The following is a 16,792-nucleotide window of genomic DNA, read 5'->3' on the forward strand; positions in this document are numbered from 1 at the left end:
CCATCCCCTTGGTGCACACAGCCGCCCCTTCCCTAGACATCTTCTGCCAGAGGGTACATTTGGGACAATCAATGAACCTTCATTAACACATCATTACCACTCAAAGTCTGCAGTTTACTTTAGGGATCATTCTTGACACTATACATCTAATGGGTTTTCACCAACGTAAAATGACACGTATCCACCATTATAGTATCATACTGAGTCTCCTCTCCTCATTGCCCTGTGCTGGAAACTGCTTTCAACATACCAGGTGATTGGTATGTATACCTGACGTGTGAGCAGCATTGGTATAGACCATGTCAGTCCTTAAAACCCTTCCGCGGCTTCCCACTGCCCTCCAGACAACATTCAGATTCCTGACCATGGCCTTTAAGCACTGTGGAGTCTGGTCCCTGCCTCTACTTACCCCACCATGTCCACTGTCTTCACTTCCCCTCTCCTCTGTTTCTTTCGTGTGTGGCTCTTCCGCCTTCACCCAACTCACTCTAACCACCCTCTTCTCTGGCAGAGAAAGACACTGTACATCCTTCGTACATTCATTTGAGTGTTTCTTTGATTAATTTTCATGTTCTTCCTAATGACCGTAAATTCCATGAAGGCAAAAGCCATGTCAGTCTTGCTCACAACTTGTCCCCAGGACCAAGAAAAGTATCCTCCACATAGGAAATGCTCAATATTTGTTGAATTAATATGAGTAAACAAAAGAAAGAACCCTTGTGCCAGACTCATCCTTACCTTTGTGCCTCTGTGCTGTTGCCCCACCCAGAATTCTCCTACCATCACCCATCCTCCACCATAAAGCCTGCCAGCTGCCTTAGCCCGTCCTGGCCCCATCTGTCCAGGTCTTGGCCCCTCACAGTCAGGACCAGACACTGCACTGCTCTTCACTTGCTTGTAGGTTAGTTTTGCCTTCTTCAACTAACACACTCAAATCTCCTAGAGGGCCGGAATCCCAGGTTCAGTTTTTGAGTACATAGTAGGTGTTCAAACATAAGTTGCTCATGGATTTGTTTGTCGACTCGGTACAGAAATAATAAAATCTGAATGTAGCTGTAGGACAAAGTGCTTTCCTAAATATTTTTCTTTAGCTCAAAGATCATCTCCTTCTGCTTGCCCCTGACTAATTTCCCTGGTATAATTGCTAAAACCCTAGTTTTAATTTTATATTTTCTTTCTCTTTTTCATCGGTACTTTCCCCGCCCCCCATACACACATATTTCTAGGAAGCCTGTATAAATTTCTTTCTAAATATTTTAAAATTCTTTGGACTCTCTCAGAAGATTCATTAGCTCCCCCAGCTTCCCAGAAGAAAACTAGAACTGTTGCAAATGTCATATAAGTGTAAAATATATACAATTTCTGATGCATAAATTATAAAACTTAAGTCATGGTTCTCTTGGTTCAGCAGCCGTGTAAAATAGCAGGCTTTCCAGCCCAGGACAGAAAATGTACTACTAGCACCACTGTAGGCCAGTAATCCAGCACCCAAACTCCTCTCCCGTCCCTCTTCCTCCGTCCCTCACACTTAGACATTCCGGTTGATGCCTGCAGTGCAGACATACTTCAAGTGAGCAGCTCGTAAGACAAGGAGCTGTGAAGCCAAGCTGTGCTGAAGCCAAAGCCTTCTCTTTACTTGGGAGAAACAAGGTGGCATGCTGATCAGCAGAAAGAAGATCTTTTGTTTTGACTTTAAAAATAAAGTCAGAACCATTCTTCAGCAGGATGAGCCCCACTCTTCTTAACAGCCCCCTGGATCCAGCCCTTGAAGCCCAGCCTGGAGGGTGGCAGAGAGGGACAACACAGAAAACCCCACCTCCTAAACCCTGAAGCAGCAAACTGAGTCAAGTTCCTGAAAGTTCCTTACCTGAACAGAAGTAAAAGAGACTAGCTAGCACCAAGAGCTGAGAGACCTTGAGATATGGGTGTTTGAGTGGTGGTGTTCTCCACTTCGCTGTGTAATCCATGGCTTCTGCTGCTTAGGGTAGAGAACAAAAACAATTTCAAACCAAGTGAAACCTGGGTACCTCCCAGTAAGCGCCACGCAGGAGCAGAAGACAATTCAATTGCCTCACACAGAGGGTTCTCCTATGATGTTTGCAAAAACACCATGGATGGTATACCTGGGTCTCCAAACTCCTGAATATAAAAGATTGTGGATTTATTTTCACAACTTGAAAAGGAAAAAAATTAAAATCACCCAGGAAAGAAGGTTGGCCTCATGTGGGTTATAAAGCTCCCTGGTTGTCTGCCTGAAATGAGTCAGAAGCTTTTAATCTGAGCATTCTCTAAACCACACAATCTCAAGGGCAAAGCAAAGGTTGGGGGAACTCCGAGGAGGTGATCCTGTTTTGTATATGTTCCCAAAACTAACCGCAGGTCTCCCATGGAATTGTTCTGCTTAATGGGGACAATAAGACTTTGGTAAGAGGACAGAGGATTTTAAGAGTCCTCAATAGCAGTTAGCCAAAATTCAGAACCTCTTCAAAACATACCAAGAAACACATAGCACCAGTGAGATCCTATTTCGTCCAAGGCAGGACTGAAATTATAAAACTACTTCCTTCTCAACACATTAACGTAAAAGAAGTACCTCCATTCTTAAAGACCCCATGCGAAGAATACGTCTTAAACTGGCAGAGGATCTGAATCAACAGAAATCTGTTTGTAAAACGGGAAAAGATGTATTACAAAAAATACTTATTTATATAACGTATACCGCATGAGGAAGCTGTTTTTTTTTCAGTAAATTTACAAAATTTAGAACTGAAAATGAATGTCGTGCTCCACTGTGATCTTCTGAGGTTGCCACCACAGACATAGTCCAATGCTACTCAGAAGCCATTCAGGACCCCTCTTTGGGAACCACCCCAGAGCTCATTTTCCAGCCACACTTGACTATTTTATTAGCCACACTCCATTTTAATCAGGATTAGTTTGCATTTGCTTCTTCACCAGAATTTTTTGAGCCATAACTCTGTTGATGATTCACCAACCAAGCTGGGAAGCCCCAGCCCCCCGTAAGAATGAGACCCCAGGCAGGATCTTCTGGAAGTATGCATCTTGAAGATAGAAGTGATAGTATGTTTATTTAAAAAGCAGTCGGGTTGTTGGTAACTATCCCTATCAAGCTATCCCATATGAAGATAACAGTAAATGTACTTACCTGCTGAAGGATAACTCCTCTTTTTTTTTTTTCTTGTGTTAGAACAAAACAAAACAAAACGTCAAAGGATGAGGCCCCAGTTCTGAGATGTTCCTTTCTTGCTGTCTCCAAAATAATGGCAAGTTGCTCAGCTTTTCTTTGGGTGATATACCAGAGGCAATCCCCTTTCCAACTTCCTTTTACTCGCTGGAAGATCTAGCTGATGTTCATTACCAGCAGTATTTAAGTCAAAGCAGGGGATGTGTAGATGTTATGTATAACTTGAGGAAGCTGGTTCTGCTGTCCCTTTTTGTCAGCCACCTCAGAGAGTGTGGCTAGGACAAAGCACACAGCCCCTCCCTCACCATCTCTCACCATCTCTCATAAAAAGTCTCAAGAGCAGAGCAGCCTGTGGGAGAGTGGGAGGGGCAGGCTCATTGGCTTTGGGTTAGATTGTGAAATCTGTGAACCAGCTGTTTCTTTTTTCTTTTTTTCCAAAGATTTTATTTATTTATTTATTCATGAGAGACACGGAGAGAGAGGCAGAGACACAGGAAGAGGGAGGAGAAGCAGGCTCCAGGCAGAGAGCCCAGTGCAGGACTTGAGGATCACACCCCGAGCCAAAGGCAAGTCACTCAACCACTGAGCCACCCAGGCATCCCGAACCAGCTGTTTCTAAGTTGGTCTCAAGTTTTGTTTTAGCACCCAGTAACCACCTTGCTACTCAACAGTCATGTCACTGCAGGAGTGGGCGGTCTACCTTGTATGTAGTGGCCACTTTTTGGAGAGTGCTGAGTTCAATAGACGGCCCTTAACTGCACCTCTATTATCTTCACAGACTGGACTTTCCAGCAGCCATGTTGGACAGGAGCGTCATAGACGAAGTTGAGGGCACCTCAGGTGAGCACAATGACAGAACCGAGGGATAGGGTGAGGAAGATTTTAGGTAGTCCCCTAAACCCCCCCCCCCCCACCCCTGGACTCTTATTTTCAATCAGCCTGCTACCCCTGTGTAGAATTTTGGAGCATTCTGTGGGTAAACAGCTGACTCATGCTGGCCCAATGAACCTGTTTTGCACAAATAGAACCTGATAGCACCTTGCCTGGGCCTGTACCTTTTACGGTCTGCTCCTGGCCCCAGGGCTCCTCTTTTGCTTTGGCATGAGATATCTTTGCAAGTTCTCTACTTAAACGTGTGCAGCCTGGGAATATGGTGGTAGTCAGTGCCCATGGAGTACTCCTGACCAGATGGGATTGGAAGCTGACAGCTTCCAGGTGGAGAGTTCTGAGAAACATTTCATGAGGGTCTTCAGAAGGTCCCAGTGGGATTGAGTACCAGCTGTCTGTGGCAGAGGCCAGTGTGGTAAACCACCCTTGTCCTGGAGTTTCTTTCTTCCCTAAGTCCTCCTGTGTTCTACACCACTGGACTGCATCCCCAATAAACTAGACTTTTGTTTCCAGCTTTGCTTTCTGAATACTCTAGGTTAAGGCAAGAGGGATGCTCTCGTGGTTTTCCATCTAAATTTGTAAAAGTAGGCCCTCATATCCCTCCCATCTTGTCCATCTTTCTGTAGAGGTAGAAACGTGGCACTGGAAACAGATGTGTTGTAATGTGGGGTGGCAGGGGTGGCAGCAGCTTTTACTGAACAAACGTGGCCTCTTCTACTTCCTGTCTATTGGCAAACACACCGTCTCTTCCAAGGCAGCCAGAAAGAGCAAAGAGAGTAGGAAACAGGGAAGGCAGAGGCATCTTGCTTCAACCCAGTGACAGGTTTGTGGCAGGGTTCAGTGGGTGGCTGCTCTGTCAATCTTAGATTTGGAATATTCAAGCTCTATAAAGTGTGCCAGGCAAGACTTTATATGACAGGGGCCCATTACATTTTCATCTTCTCTGCGAGGGAAAAAAGCTTGGTGAGCATTTTCATGCATCTGTGTCTTGGTCTGTGCATCTCAGCTGCATTATTTTGAATAATGAGGAGGAAGGATGTAACAACTTCTACCTTGCAGTTGCAGTGATCTTCAGCCTCTCCGTGCAGGGGCTGATGCTCTCCTCTGGCTCCTTTCACTGCTTCATTCAAATTTGCTTATAACCTGCACCCAGCATGGGGTGGCTAGATCTAGGCTTTAAGACACCTTAAGTTCCCAAGCAGTGCCACAGTATGCTAAAGCTGGTGGAAACGTCATCAGTGTTAAGAGTGGTCACCTCTTCCTCTTTGAATATTGTCACACTCTTTCTGATTCTCTGAAACAGAAATCACTGGAATTCTTAAAGTGAAAAGAGAAGTGGAAATTCAGAGTTAACCCCTGTCCAAACTATCCCACTGCCCCTCTTCTGTCTACATTTGGTGCTATATTCTCTCTGCCTGAAAACAACTGACTGTTCCTTAACAGTTCCTCCAACTGTTTCTAGATGCCTTTCCCTGCTCTCTGTCCATCCAAACATCTTCCTTCCTGAAAGGACCAGACCAAATGCCAGTTCCTCAAGAAGCTCTCGTTAAGTCTTCTAATCCCTATCTGCTCTTTCTGTTCTCATATATGCACCACTCCTTTGGCATGTCAAGACAATTCCCCTAAAATTTATTGAGTTTGTACTGTAAGCCTGGAACTGTGCCAAGGACCGGGCATACAAAGATGAGTAGATTGGGAAAAATAAGAACAAGGTGGAGGGACCGTAAGCAAAAGAAGCAAGCAATAGCAGAAAAAAGGAGCAGAGCAATCAGCTGAATTGGAGTCTGCAGAATGGGAAGATGCCCCCCACCCTACACCTCCCCCAGAGCAGTAGCTCATGGCTATAAGTCACTAGTTCCTAACCTTGGATTGGGAGATCCAGCCACCAGTAGATTTTTTTTTTAAGATTTTATTTATTTATTCATGAGACACACACACACACACACAGAGAGAGAGAGAGAGAGAGAGAGAGAGAGAGAGAAGCAGAGACACAGGCAGAGGGAGAAGCAGGCTCCATGTAGGAGCCTGATGTGGGACTCGATCCCGAGTCTCCAGGATCAGGCTCTGGGCCGAAGGGGGCACTAAACCGCTGAGCCACCCGGGCTGCCCCCACCAGTAGATTTTAAGCCCTTCTTTGGCACGCTCCCTACCAGATGACCTCGGCCTCTCTGCTCAGCTGCCTAGCCGAATCCCCAGCTCCCCTCCCAGGGTTTGCGATGGGGCTCTGATGCTCCACTTCCACCGGCTGGCTTTCAGTGGGTAAAACTACAGCCTCCAGAAAACAGAAAGCACCTATTCCTGCGGTGAAGCTTGGGGTGGGGAATCTAAAAAGAGTGAAACCACTGACTTCACAATGGCAGCTGGTTTTGGCATAGTGGTGTCAGGCCCCTAGAGAGTCCCTCAACCTCCCCCGCCGTAGACCCGATAAATCAGTATGAAGCTGGAGGGAGTTATTCTGAGAGCACTGTTAAAGCTCTTCACTCCATCAAATGCTGCCTGCCTTCGTGGTGGGTACTTGCTCTCTGCAGAGGCTTCAAATAGTCAAATTCCTTCTCGCGTTCAAATAGCAGCTGAATGTCTGTGCAAGGTGTGCTTTAACAGGTGCCATTTCTGGGAAGCCCTGCTGAGAGATAAATTTCCCTTTCCATTCAAGCTATGCAATTTCTCTTTAATTTTATGAATAGAATTCAACTACTACTCTCTGTCCGCCTTTTTGAAGCCTGGTGACCATGACCTTTTGCTTTGACCTTTTGGTTTTCCCCGTCAGTTTATATTACATTGTCCATAAGAAACAAATGACAACTGTTACTTCACTTTTCAGAAAAATATTCCACGAAGAAGAAAGAGGAGAAGGGGGAGGAAGGAAGGAGAAGAGGAGAAGGAGAAAGGAGGAGGAAGGTGAAGGAGGGTGTTTACTCCATTTTAGGGGTCGATAAATAACTTAGTGTGTTTAAGCAGCAAGTAACACGCTCCCGTTAAATCTTTAATTCACATAACCTTTAATTTACTGAAGTTTGCTTTCGTGGCACTACACTGTCCCATTTTGAAAACACGAAGATCAGAGACACCTGGGTGGCTCCATGGTTGAGCTCCTGCCTTTGGCTCAAGGTGTGATCCCAGGGTCCTGGCATCGAGACCCCCATCAGGCTCCCTGCAGGGAGCCTGCTTCTCCCTCTGCCTGTGTCTCTGCCTCTCTCTCTCTGAATCTCTCATAAATAAATAAATTAATTAAATCTTTTTAAAAAATGAAAGCACCAAGATCATTTCTGGGTTCTCCTCCTGCCTGGTGCTTGGCTTCTTACCGTGTTTCTCAGGGGACAAGGAAAGTGAAATAGAAAACCGAAAAGAGTGACTTTTGTAAATTTGTTAATGGCTCTGGTGGACAGTGTGGGTGAGGGAGTGGCATTCAACGGCTGTAGTGACCCTTAATTCCCCCAAATCCTAGAACAAGGATTGGCCAGGATTCCAGGGCAGGTCCTACCCTCAGACACAGAAGCCTCAACTTTCCCCAACAGTGTTTGTCTCTTCTTTTCTTAAAGGGTCAAGCAATAAAACACTGTAAGCTCCTTTGACAGGTGCCCTTTCTAGTTTTGTCAGAAAAAAATTCTTTCCTAAACACAACCAAACTCTCTCCTGCTTTGCCTTAAGATTATGTTCTCTCCTTCAGTCATCCACAGAAGGGGTGGGGGGGGGGCATTTATGTCCATTACAAGCTCAAAACAAATTAATAGAAACACTGCAAGACGATAGAGAATCATTTCGAACCTCCTCAAAACCACTCCTCAAAACAACTCCGGACTGCGTGAAAAAAAAAACCCTCAGCTCTGCATTGCTCTTTTCTCTGAGTTACCAGTTTGGCAGCCTTTTTATTATTGCTTGTTACTTTTCTCTGCATCCATTTTTCTACCTGTAGTTTGAATCTGAATGTAATAATATATCAATAGGGATCTGGGTTCATTTAGAAAGAATCCACATTGGGACACCTGGGTGGCTCAGCGGTGTCTGCCTTTGGCTCAGGGCGTGATCCTGGGGGTCCTGGGACTGAGTCCCACATTGGGCTGCCTGCAGGGAGCCTGCTTCTCCCTCTGCCTGTGCCTCTGTGTCTTTCATGGAGAAATAAATTTTTTTTTTTTAAAGAAGGAATCCACATAAATAATTCCTGGCCATGGTATGTCATATTTTCACTCATTATTTCCACGATTTCCACTCAATATTTCCACATATTTCCGTGAATATTGTTGCCATTTTCACCTTCCTACTGATGTATATTTAGCTAGTTGCTTTGGGCTGAGAAAATGCCAACTTAAAGTTGCATTTTTGGTTTTACTTTTTTTTTTCTTCTCCCATGTGTTTTTTAGGTTATTTCTGGGCTTCTGGCAATTTTAGTTTATCTTTTTAATTATGCATCAAAAATCAGCCCAGGTGTAATTTTCTCTGGATGCCTTCTATGAACACTCTAAGCTGTTAATGTCTCTTTCATATCTGCCGATCTTAGATCTTGAACATTTTGCCACAGTCCAAGTGGCCTAATGTCATTATACCCTACCAAGTCTCCTGTGTCACATGATTTTGGCCTTACCTCTGTAACTGCAAGGAGCAGCTAGCAGAGTGCCATGCTATATTAGTAAGGATTCTCTAAAGAACCAGAACCAAAAAGTATACATATGGAGGGAAAGAGGTTTATTTTAAGGAACCAACTCACCTGATTGTGGAGGTTGGCAAGTCCAAATCTGTGAAGTAGGCTAGCAGGCTGGATGGAGATCCAGGAAAGAGCAGATGCTGTAGCTCAACTCTGTCGTTGCAAAATGAATAAACCTTTTAGAATTTTTGTTTTAAAGACTTTACTTATTTATTCAAGAGAGACACACAGAGAGAGAGAGAGGCAGAGACACAGGCAGAGGGAGAAGCAGGCTCCCTGTGGGGAGCCCAATGTGGGACTCGATTCTGGATCCTGGGATCATGACCTGAGCCAAAGGCAGATGCTCAACCACTGAGCCACCGAGGCTTTCTTTTTTAGAATTTCTAAAAAAGAAAAGGAAGAGAGTTTTATTTGAACCTGAGTTAGGACAGCTGCCTGGGATACACAATCTTCACAAAGACAGGGCTCCTGTAAGGGAACATTGAATAGGGTTATGTACTTTTTTACATAGAAAGTTACAAATTCTGGGAAGCCTGGGTGGCTCAGCGGTTGAGTGTCTGCCTTCAGCCCAAGGTGTGATCCCGGGGTCTCAGGACCGAGTCCCACATCGGGCTCCCTGCATGGAGCCTGCTTCTCCCTCTGCCTGTGTCTCTGCCTCTCTCTCTGTCTCTCATGAATAAAAATAAATAAAATCTTTAAAACAGGGGATCCCTGGGTGGCTCAGCGGTTTAGCGTCTGCCTTTGGTCCAGGGCGCGATCCTGGAGTCCCGGGATTGAGTCCCATGTCAGGCTCCCTGCATGGGCCTGCTTCTCCCTCCTCCTGTGTCTCTGCCTCTCTCTCTCTCTCTATGTCTATCATAAATAAATCTTTAAAAAAAATCTTTAAAACAAAAAGTTACAAATTCTTAGACACAGCACTTCAGAATGTTGCAGACTTTAAGTTTCTAATATATGCAGGATCGTATGACTAATCTTCTGGGAAGGAGGGAAATTTCTTACTTTTTCTTGTCTTTTGTGTTCAGAAAATACCTTTTTGGTGATTTTCTTTCATCAAGCAGATGTACAATGTGGGCTCTGGGCAGAAATAGAGCACGTGCTTTGAGGTCCTGCCGAATCAATTTGACTTGGTAAATATTAAAGTATAGCTTCCCTAGGAGCCCAGGAGCAGGGCCCACAAACATTAAAAGTTGAAAACTTGGGGCTCCTGGGTGGCTCAGTCAGTCAGGCACCTGCCCTCTGCTCAGGGTCCTGGGATCCAGCCCCCCATCGGGCTCCCTGCTACTTCTCCCTCTCCCTCTGCAGCTTCCCCTGCTTCCCACACACACTCTCTCTCTCTCAAATAAATAAATAAAATCTTAAAAATAAAAATTTTTTAAAAGTTGAAAAACTTCCTTTATCAAGTCTCAAGACAGTCTGCTGGCATTATTCCTCCGTCCATGGTGGAGGTCAGTCTTTTTTTCTCTTAAGGCCTTCCACTGAATTGGTCAGGATTGCTGGCATCATGGAATATCATTGGCTTTCCTCAATATCTACTGATTTCAGTGTTCATCCCATCTAAAAACTACCTTCACAGAAACATCTAGAAAAATGTTTGACCAAATATCTGGGTATCATTGCTTACCCCAAGGTAATATGCTCGCCGAGTTTTCTGAATTGAGTTGATGTTACAGGATCTGTGAACAGTGGCTTTGGGCTTCCAATTTCTCCTGTACTAGCTTTTTTTCTGTTTTCTTCTAAAAAGCCTCTACTTCATTTTCTTCTCCACTGTGTCATTTTAGCAAGAGTATATTGAAGTCCTGTTCTGTGGTATGATTTCCTTTGAATCTTTTTGTTATTTTGTGTCTGTTAGAGAGTTCAAGAGGCCCTGCCTATTAACCATTTCCTGTTACCAAGTGCACAAAGCTTTTTTTCTCTCTCTCGCTCTCAAGCTTTAACTAGGTGTGGTATTACTTGGGACCATGAAGTGGCAAAGATTTGTTTAATTTCCTGTTTTTCAGTTATTTGTGCTTCTGTTTTCCTTGGAATGAACCAGCTTTGACTACCTTGGCTGGAGAACAACAAAACAGCAAGGCTTCATTTTCTTTGTATCGATATGAAAGGGAGTTTATTCCAGAGGCACTATCTTATCTGAGCATTTGGAATTAATGATATTAAAAATACTATCACTAATGACAGAAATGCTCACAATGTAAAGCTTAGTGGTTAAAAATAATATAAAGTTGTATATACAAAATGATCCAATTTTTTTCAAGAAACGTGCATAAGATAAAGACTACATATAGTATGAGTGAGAAAATGTGAGTGGTTCTGTTTTTTTCTATATTTTCTAAAATTTCTTTATACACATTAACATATAAAAATTCTAATTGTGAAATATTAAAAGTTTCTCCTTAGTCCTGGCAAACTCTCCCATTACTCTCTTCAGAGGTAATCATAATCATTATTAACAACTTGATGTGTATCCTTTCAGCCATTTTCTCTCACACACAGAGTTTTTTTTTTTTTTTTTTTTTTTTTTACATAAGATCATATATATTCTTCATTTTAAAATTTGATTTTGGGGGGACACCTGGGTGGGTCAGTGGTTGAGAGTCTGCCTTATACTCGGGGCGTGATCTCTGAGTTCTGGGATCAAGTCCCGCATCGGGCTCCCAGCATGGAGCCTGCCTCTCCCTCTGCCTGTGTCTCTCATGAATAAATAAATAAAATCTTTTAAAAATAAATAAATAAAATTCGATTTTTTTTTAACCTACAAATGTCTCTAAGCTCTTTCCATGTAAGCTTATTTACCCAAAGTCTTATTTAAATATCTACCTCATGGTTTTGAACAGTTCCATAATTGTGCCATGATTTAGGAGGAGGAAATGCATACTCCCTACATGGGACATATTGAAGTTATTTTCAACTTTCTTCTATTAGAAACAATTCTGCAAAGAACATTCAGGAACATTTATCTTCATGAACATGTGTGGCTATTTCTTTAGGAGAGTTTTCCCAACATTTCTGCTGGAAGTATGTATTTTATCATTAAAAAAATGTAAACAAGGACGCCTGGGTGGCTCAGTCAGTTAAGCATCTGCCTTCAGCTCTGGTCATGATTTTGGAGTCCTGGGATGAGCCCCACATAGGGTTCCCTGCTCAGCGGGGAATCTACCTCTCCCTCTCAATCTACCCCTGCCCCAGCTCATGCTTTCTCTTGCTCTCTCTCAAATAAATATTTTTTTAATGTAAACATTTCATTAAAAAACATTTTTAAAATATCATGAGTCAGCAGCCTAAAATGAGATCACATGCCTGGGTCCATTTCATGAGAGAGGGTTCTGAGTCAGGGTCTAGCGTATACCTGGTACACAGTAGGTGTTTAATGTCTGTGGGATATATAGAGATCACTCCCAGACATTGTTAACAGCTCTTTATTAAAAGTGCCTTTATTGGAATGCCTGGATGGCTCAGCAGTTGAGTGTCTGCCTTTGGCTCAGGGGGTGATCCTGTGGTCCTGGGATGGAGTCCCACATCGGGCTCCCCACAGGGAGCCTGCTTCTCCCTTGCCTATGTCTTTGCCTCTCTCTCTCTCTCTCTATCTCTCATGAGTAAATAAATAAAATATTTTTTTAAAAAGAAAAGTACCATTATTTCCACCTTACAGATGAAACATCTCAGAGATCGGGTCTGAGTCCCATAAGTTTGTTTCTCAGTAAAAACCTCAAGATGGCAAATAATACTTGATTGGTGAGTAATGAAGTCTTCAGTATGTCTTCTTCAGTAAAACTGGGGAAGAGGACCTAAATCTCCAACACCTTTGTCTTTCCAGTATCTATACTAATGTCTAGCACCAGTAAAATGCCAGATAAATATTAGTTTTTCTTGGCAGAACAGAATTCACTCTTTCCTTTATGAACAAAATCTTGGGTTTTGTATATGTATCCACTTCTCAGGGAAGATGTTTTATCCTTGATCAAAGAGGAACTCATAATCTAACTTGCCTGCCAGTGATCGGTTTAGTCTCAGAGCTGGGCACAGGAAGAGGCTTTCCTAATAGTTTCTTCATCCTTGAAAGAAGAGACACCGTCTTTCTCATCAGAATTGTAATCGTAATTGGATTTTGGACCTGTCAGAGAAGTCAGCCTGGGGATAAAGCTAGCATGGTGAGAACAGCAGGGCAGAAAGATGGAAGAAATTGGATCTTTGATGATAGTAATTAACCCTGGGGATTTTCTGTTATCTAAGATTTTTTTTTGTCAGTCAATCTAGAAATGTCTAAACATTTTGTTATATAAGATAATAAGTGTCTTTATTATTTAAACCTTGTATGGGGAGTGGTGGGAGAGGGGAAGAGGGAGTATAACGGTTATATGCAGGTATTTGGAGCTAACTGACAAATTATTCTTTTGGTTTGTATGACCATGTCCTTGACGTCCCAGAAATATTTTCCAATTTTTGACCAAGGAGGAAAAAATGTCAGTAGGTCAACCTTAAAAATAAAATAGCCAGTTATTTTACCAGCAAAATGAGTTTATTCAGGAATAGCAGAGCAATTGCAATTTGGGACATGCAAACTCCAGTAAAATATAGTCAAGATCCAGAGACTATATGAGAGGGGCTTGCTTTTATGGAGGAACAGAGCAAGTTGGGAGAGGTGTTTTTGAATGAAAGCTTACTGGAGGAGAGCCAGAGTTCAGGGTTGTGGCTACTTCTCAATTGTTGAGATGTGGCAGTTCCTCATTGGCTGGGTTGTTACTGGGCAAAGGGAAAATCTTCACTCCTCCTGCAGGGGAGGGAAAGTGACCTTCTTCCTGTCAGGATATATATATACAAAATAAACTGCAATGCATGGTACATGCATGAGAGCTCCCCTCTTCAGGGCTGCCTGATTCCATTTTGAATAAAGCTTTCTTTTATTCATTTTCACATTTCCCCCTTTTGTTCAAGATATTTTCTTGAAAGCACCACTGACCAGGAGTCAGGTTTTCTGCATTTAGTTGTTTTGTCCCTTGGTGCCAGGAAAGACCTTTCTTGGTTGTCACATCCCATGTCAGAGAGTTGGAAAACACTGAAGTCACATTTGAGTAACAAGGAAGGGTAGGAGGAAGAACTCTCAGGCATTTCCTATCTAAAGTTTATATCTTATCAGGATGTTAAACAACTACTAAGGAAGCCCCAGTGGCTCAGTAGTTTAGCGCCGTGTTCAGCCCGGGGTGTAATCCTGGAGACCCGGATTCGAGTCCCATGTCGGGCTCCCTGCAGGGAGCCTGCTTCTCCCTCTGCCTGTGTCTCTGCCTCTCTCTCTCTCTCTCTCTCTCTGTGTGTCTCATGAATAAATAAAATAAAAATCTTAAAAAAAAATACTGGAGATCATCTTAGAGTATTGAGTCTGCATCACCCCACTGGGCATGTTGCTTTTACAAAGGCTTGACAGGCTATAGGTACAAAACTTCAAAATGATCATACAAAACAGAATTAAAAGTAATATGACAAGTCCAGTTTGTGTGACGACTCTAAATTAGGATCCTAAACCTGAAGGTAACCATATAAAGAAGCTAAAGGACCATGGATCATTACATGAAATTTATTGTAGCCAATGTGCTTGTTCCTTAATTTTATGCAGCTGGGTGTCTACTTTCCCAGAAGAATTTATCCATGTATGACAGGTGGTATTGCCTATTCAAATACCTCCTTGTTCAACAGATGAATAATCAAGGGCTATTCGATTATCCCAAACTACTTAGGTAGCAAGCCAAGTGATTGTTTTTGGGCTGCTATTGCTTTGCCCATGGTTGGTTAACTCTCCCAATATTAGGGAGAGATTCCTGATCATGTGTTCATTCAAACTTACTCTGGCCCAAGGGAGAAAGGCCCTCCCTCAGCAAACCCAGAGTCCTGTATGCCTAACTGTTTAAGTTGGCCATGGAGGTTTAGTGGAGTGGACAGTGGTAGGCTTATGATTTGTTATGAAAAGAAGACAGAACAGTAAATAGATGAAGAGCACATTGCCCTTTCATCCTCCAGTGGTCAAGACAGTGAGCTGCACAAGTATAGGGGCCATTGCGAAAACTTCCTCATATAAAGGAGTAGCCAAGTGGTGCTCATAGGGCTTCCTCAGAAGTATTAGCATTTACAGACCCTTTGTTGGTAATAGAGGCTTTAGCAGCATTCAGCCAAGACTCAAACCCTGTTATTATCACATGTTGAAAGACAACCCTAATACATGGGTTTGATAGCAAGCCTATAAATAGTCTGATTTATGCTGATTGCAGTATCATATATATATATATATTTTTTTTTTTTGACGCATATTGTTCTCCTACCGCAGGGTTAGGTTAAATTGAGGCAAGGAACAAGAGTATGTGGATTTAGTATTCTAACTTTATAAAAGGATGTGTGGAACAATTTAGGCATATAGCAGCGTCTGGGATTTCAGCAAAATCCCTTACAGGGTAAACTAAGGAGTCACTGCTGTCAGGACAGACTGAGGTTTCTGATGACAAATATAACACTTGGAGAGGTTTCCCCCTTTTACAAGGGGTTGGCAAATGCTGACAAAAGCATTGTCTTCCCATGAAAGAGAAGGTGAAAAAAGAATGAACAAGGGAAAGGAGGTTTATAGGCTTGTTCTGGTCATCTTAGGTCAAACTTCTAGGAGCTGCCTTCTTTACCTGCCATCTGCTTCAACTTTACTTTCAGGTCACTAGCTCATGTGCCCAGTTGGGGTTTGGTGGATTCTTTAGTGTGACACATGGATTATTCCCAGGGTTATTCCCTGGAGTTTAGTGACATTGTGGTTGGTTAACAGTACCTGATAGGGGTTCTTCCAATGAGGCTGAAGAGACTCTTTCTGGAATTGTTTTTTCCAAGAGACAAAAATCTCTGGGTTGTAAGGAGTGATGCTTGAGGTCTTCATCTCCTGGGAATGTACTATGGAAAGACTGTTCTACAAGAGCATGGTTATTTTCAACAGAAGCAATTAGGCCTTTACAGAATCGAAGTATTCCTCCTTTTATCAGTTGTAGATCAAAGGAAACAGGAGCCATGTGCATTGGACACCCTGTGATTATCTCAAAGGGTGAGAGTTTATGGGCTCCAGAAGGTATGTACCTGAGACTTAGAAGGACTGATGGCATTGCCTTTGGCCAGAGTATTTAAAGGGTCTCTACAAATTTTGCCAACTGAGTCTTAACAATGCTGTTAGTGCATTTAACTAGATGTGAGGATTGAGGGTGTAAGCACAAAGTGTCACAGAACTGTCCAAATAGCACAGACCTTTTGACCAATGAAGTGAGTTCCCCAGTCACTATGAAGTTCAAGGTGGGGGCATTCCCCAGGTAGAGATAATATTTTCTAACAGGATTTTAGCCATAGAAGAGGCAGTAGACTGCCTATAGGGAAAAGTATCAGTCCAATGAGAAAACATACAACCCATGACTAAAACATCATTTTTATCCCTTAGGTAGGAAAAGCTGAATGAAATCCATTTGCCAAACCTCAAACGGCCCATTGGGGAATTTAAAGTGTCCAGGGACAGTTGTATTTTGTACTTCTCTAGGTTATGTTTTGGGAAAGTGGAGCAAACAAAATAGGCAGTTTTTGCAACTCTATTGTTATTTCCCCACCAGTATGGGCTCATAAATACAGTGAACCAATGATTCAATATATGTACATTAGTCAGTAATGGGAATATTAAGGCCTCTGGCAAGACTGAGTTTCTTTTTTTTTAAGATTTTATATATTTATTCATGAGACACACACACACACACACACACACAGGCAGAGACACAGGCAGAGGGAGAAGCAGGCTCCATGCAGGGAGCCCGATATGGGACTCGATCCCAGGACTCCAGGATCACACCCTGGACCAAAGGCAGGCACTAAACCACTGAGCTACCCAGGGATCCCCAATACTGAGTTTCTATTTGGGCCAAGCCAAAGTTCTCTTTTTACTGAACCAACAGTTATTAGATTTCCAATTTTGTTTTCCCTTTTCTGGGGCCAATTGCTGAGCATCTCTAGTCAATTTTTCTAGATTATCATTGGGGGAACATCCCCATGGACCATGACAGAGACTT

The 16,792-nt window shown here is 42.9% G+C and overlaps 1 protein-coding gene across 7 annotated transcripts in view; it reads right to left on the reverse strand.

The window, feature by feature from the left end:
• CD80 (CD80 molecule) overlaps nucleotides 1–10,565 on the reverse strand; it is a 31,309-nt gene extending 20,744 nt beyond the window's left edge. The window contains exons 1-3 of one of the 7 annotated variants that reach the window (XR_007408044.1): nucleotides 10,354–10,565; nucleotides 8,796–8,885; nucleotides 1,868–1,975 (exon numbers count right to left, since the gene is read on the reverse strand). Coding sequence is in view for 2 of the 7 variants with exons in the window: in XM_035710126.2 (XP_035566019.1) it covers nucleotides 1,868–1,967 (100 nt within the window). In the remaining 5 variants the exon portion in view is untranslated. Of the gene's footprint in view, nucleotides 1–1,867; nucleotides 1,979–3,166; nucleotides 3,512–8,795; nucleotides 8,886–10,353 lie in introns of those variants that run through there. The other 6 variants (XR_007408045.1, XR_007408046.1, XR_007408043.1 and 3 more) reach the window with 6 other exon arrangements.
• Nucleotides 10,566–16,792: the final 6,227 nt, after the last annotated feature.

This window comes from Canis lupus, chromosome 33 (genome assembly GCF_003254725.2).
Source record: "Canis lupus dingo isolate Sandy chromosome 33, ASM325472v2, whole genome shotgun sequence".
NCBI lineage: Eukaryota > Metazoa > Chordata > Mammalia > Carnivora > Canidae > Canis > Canis lupus.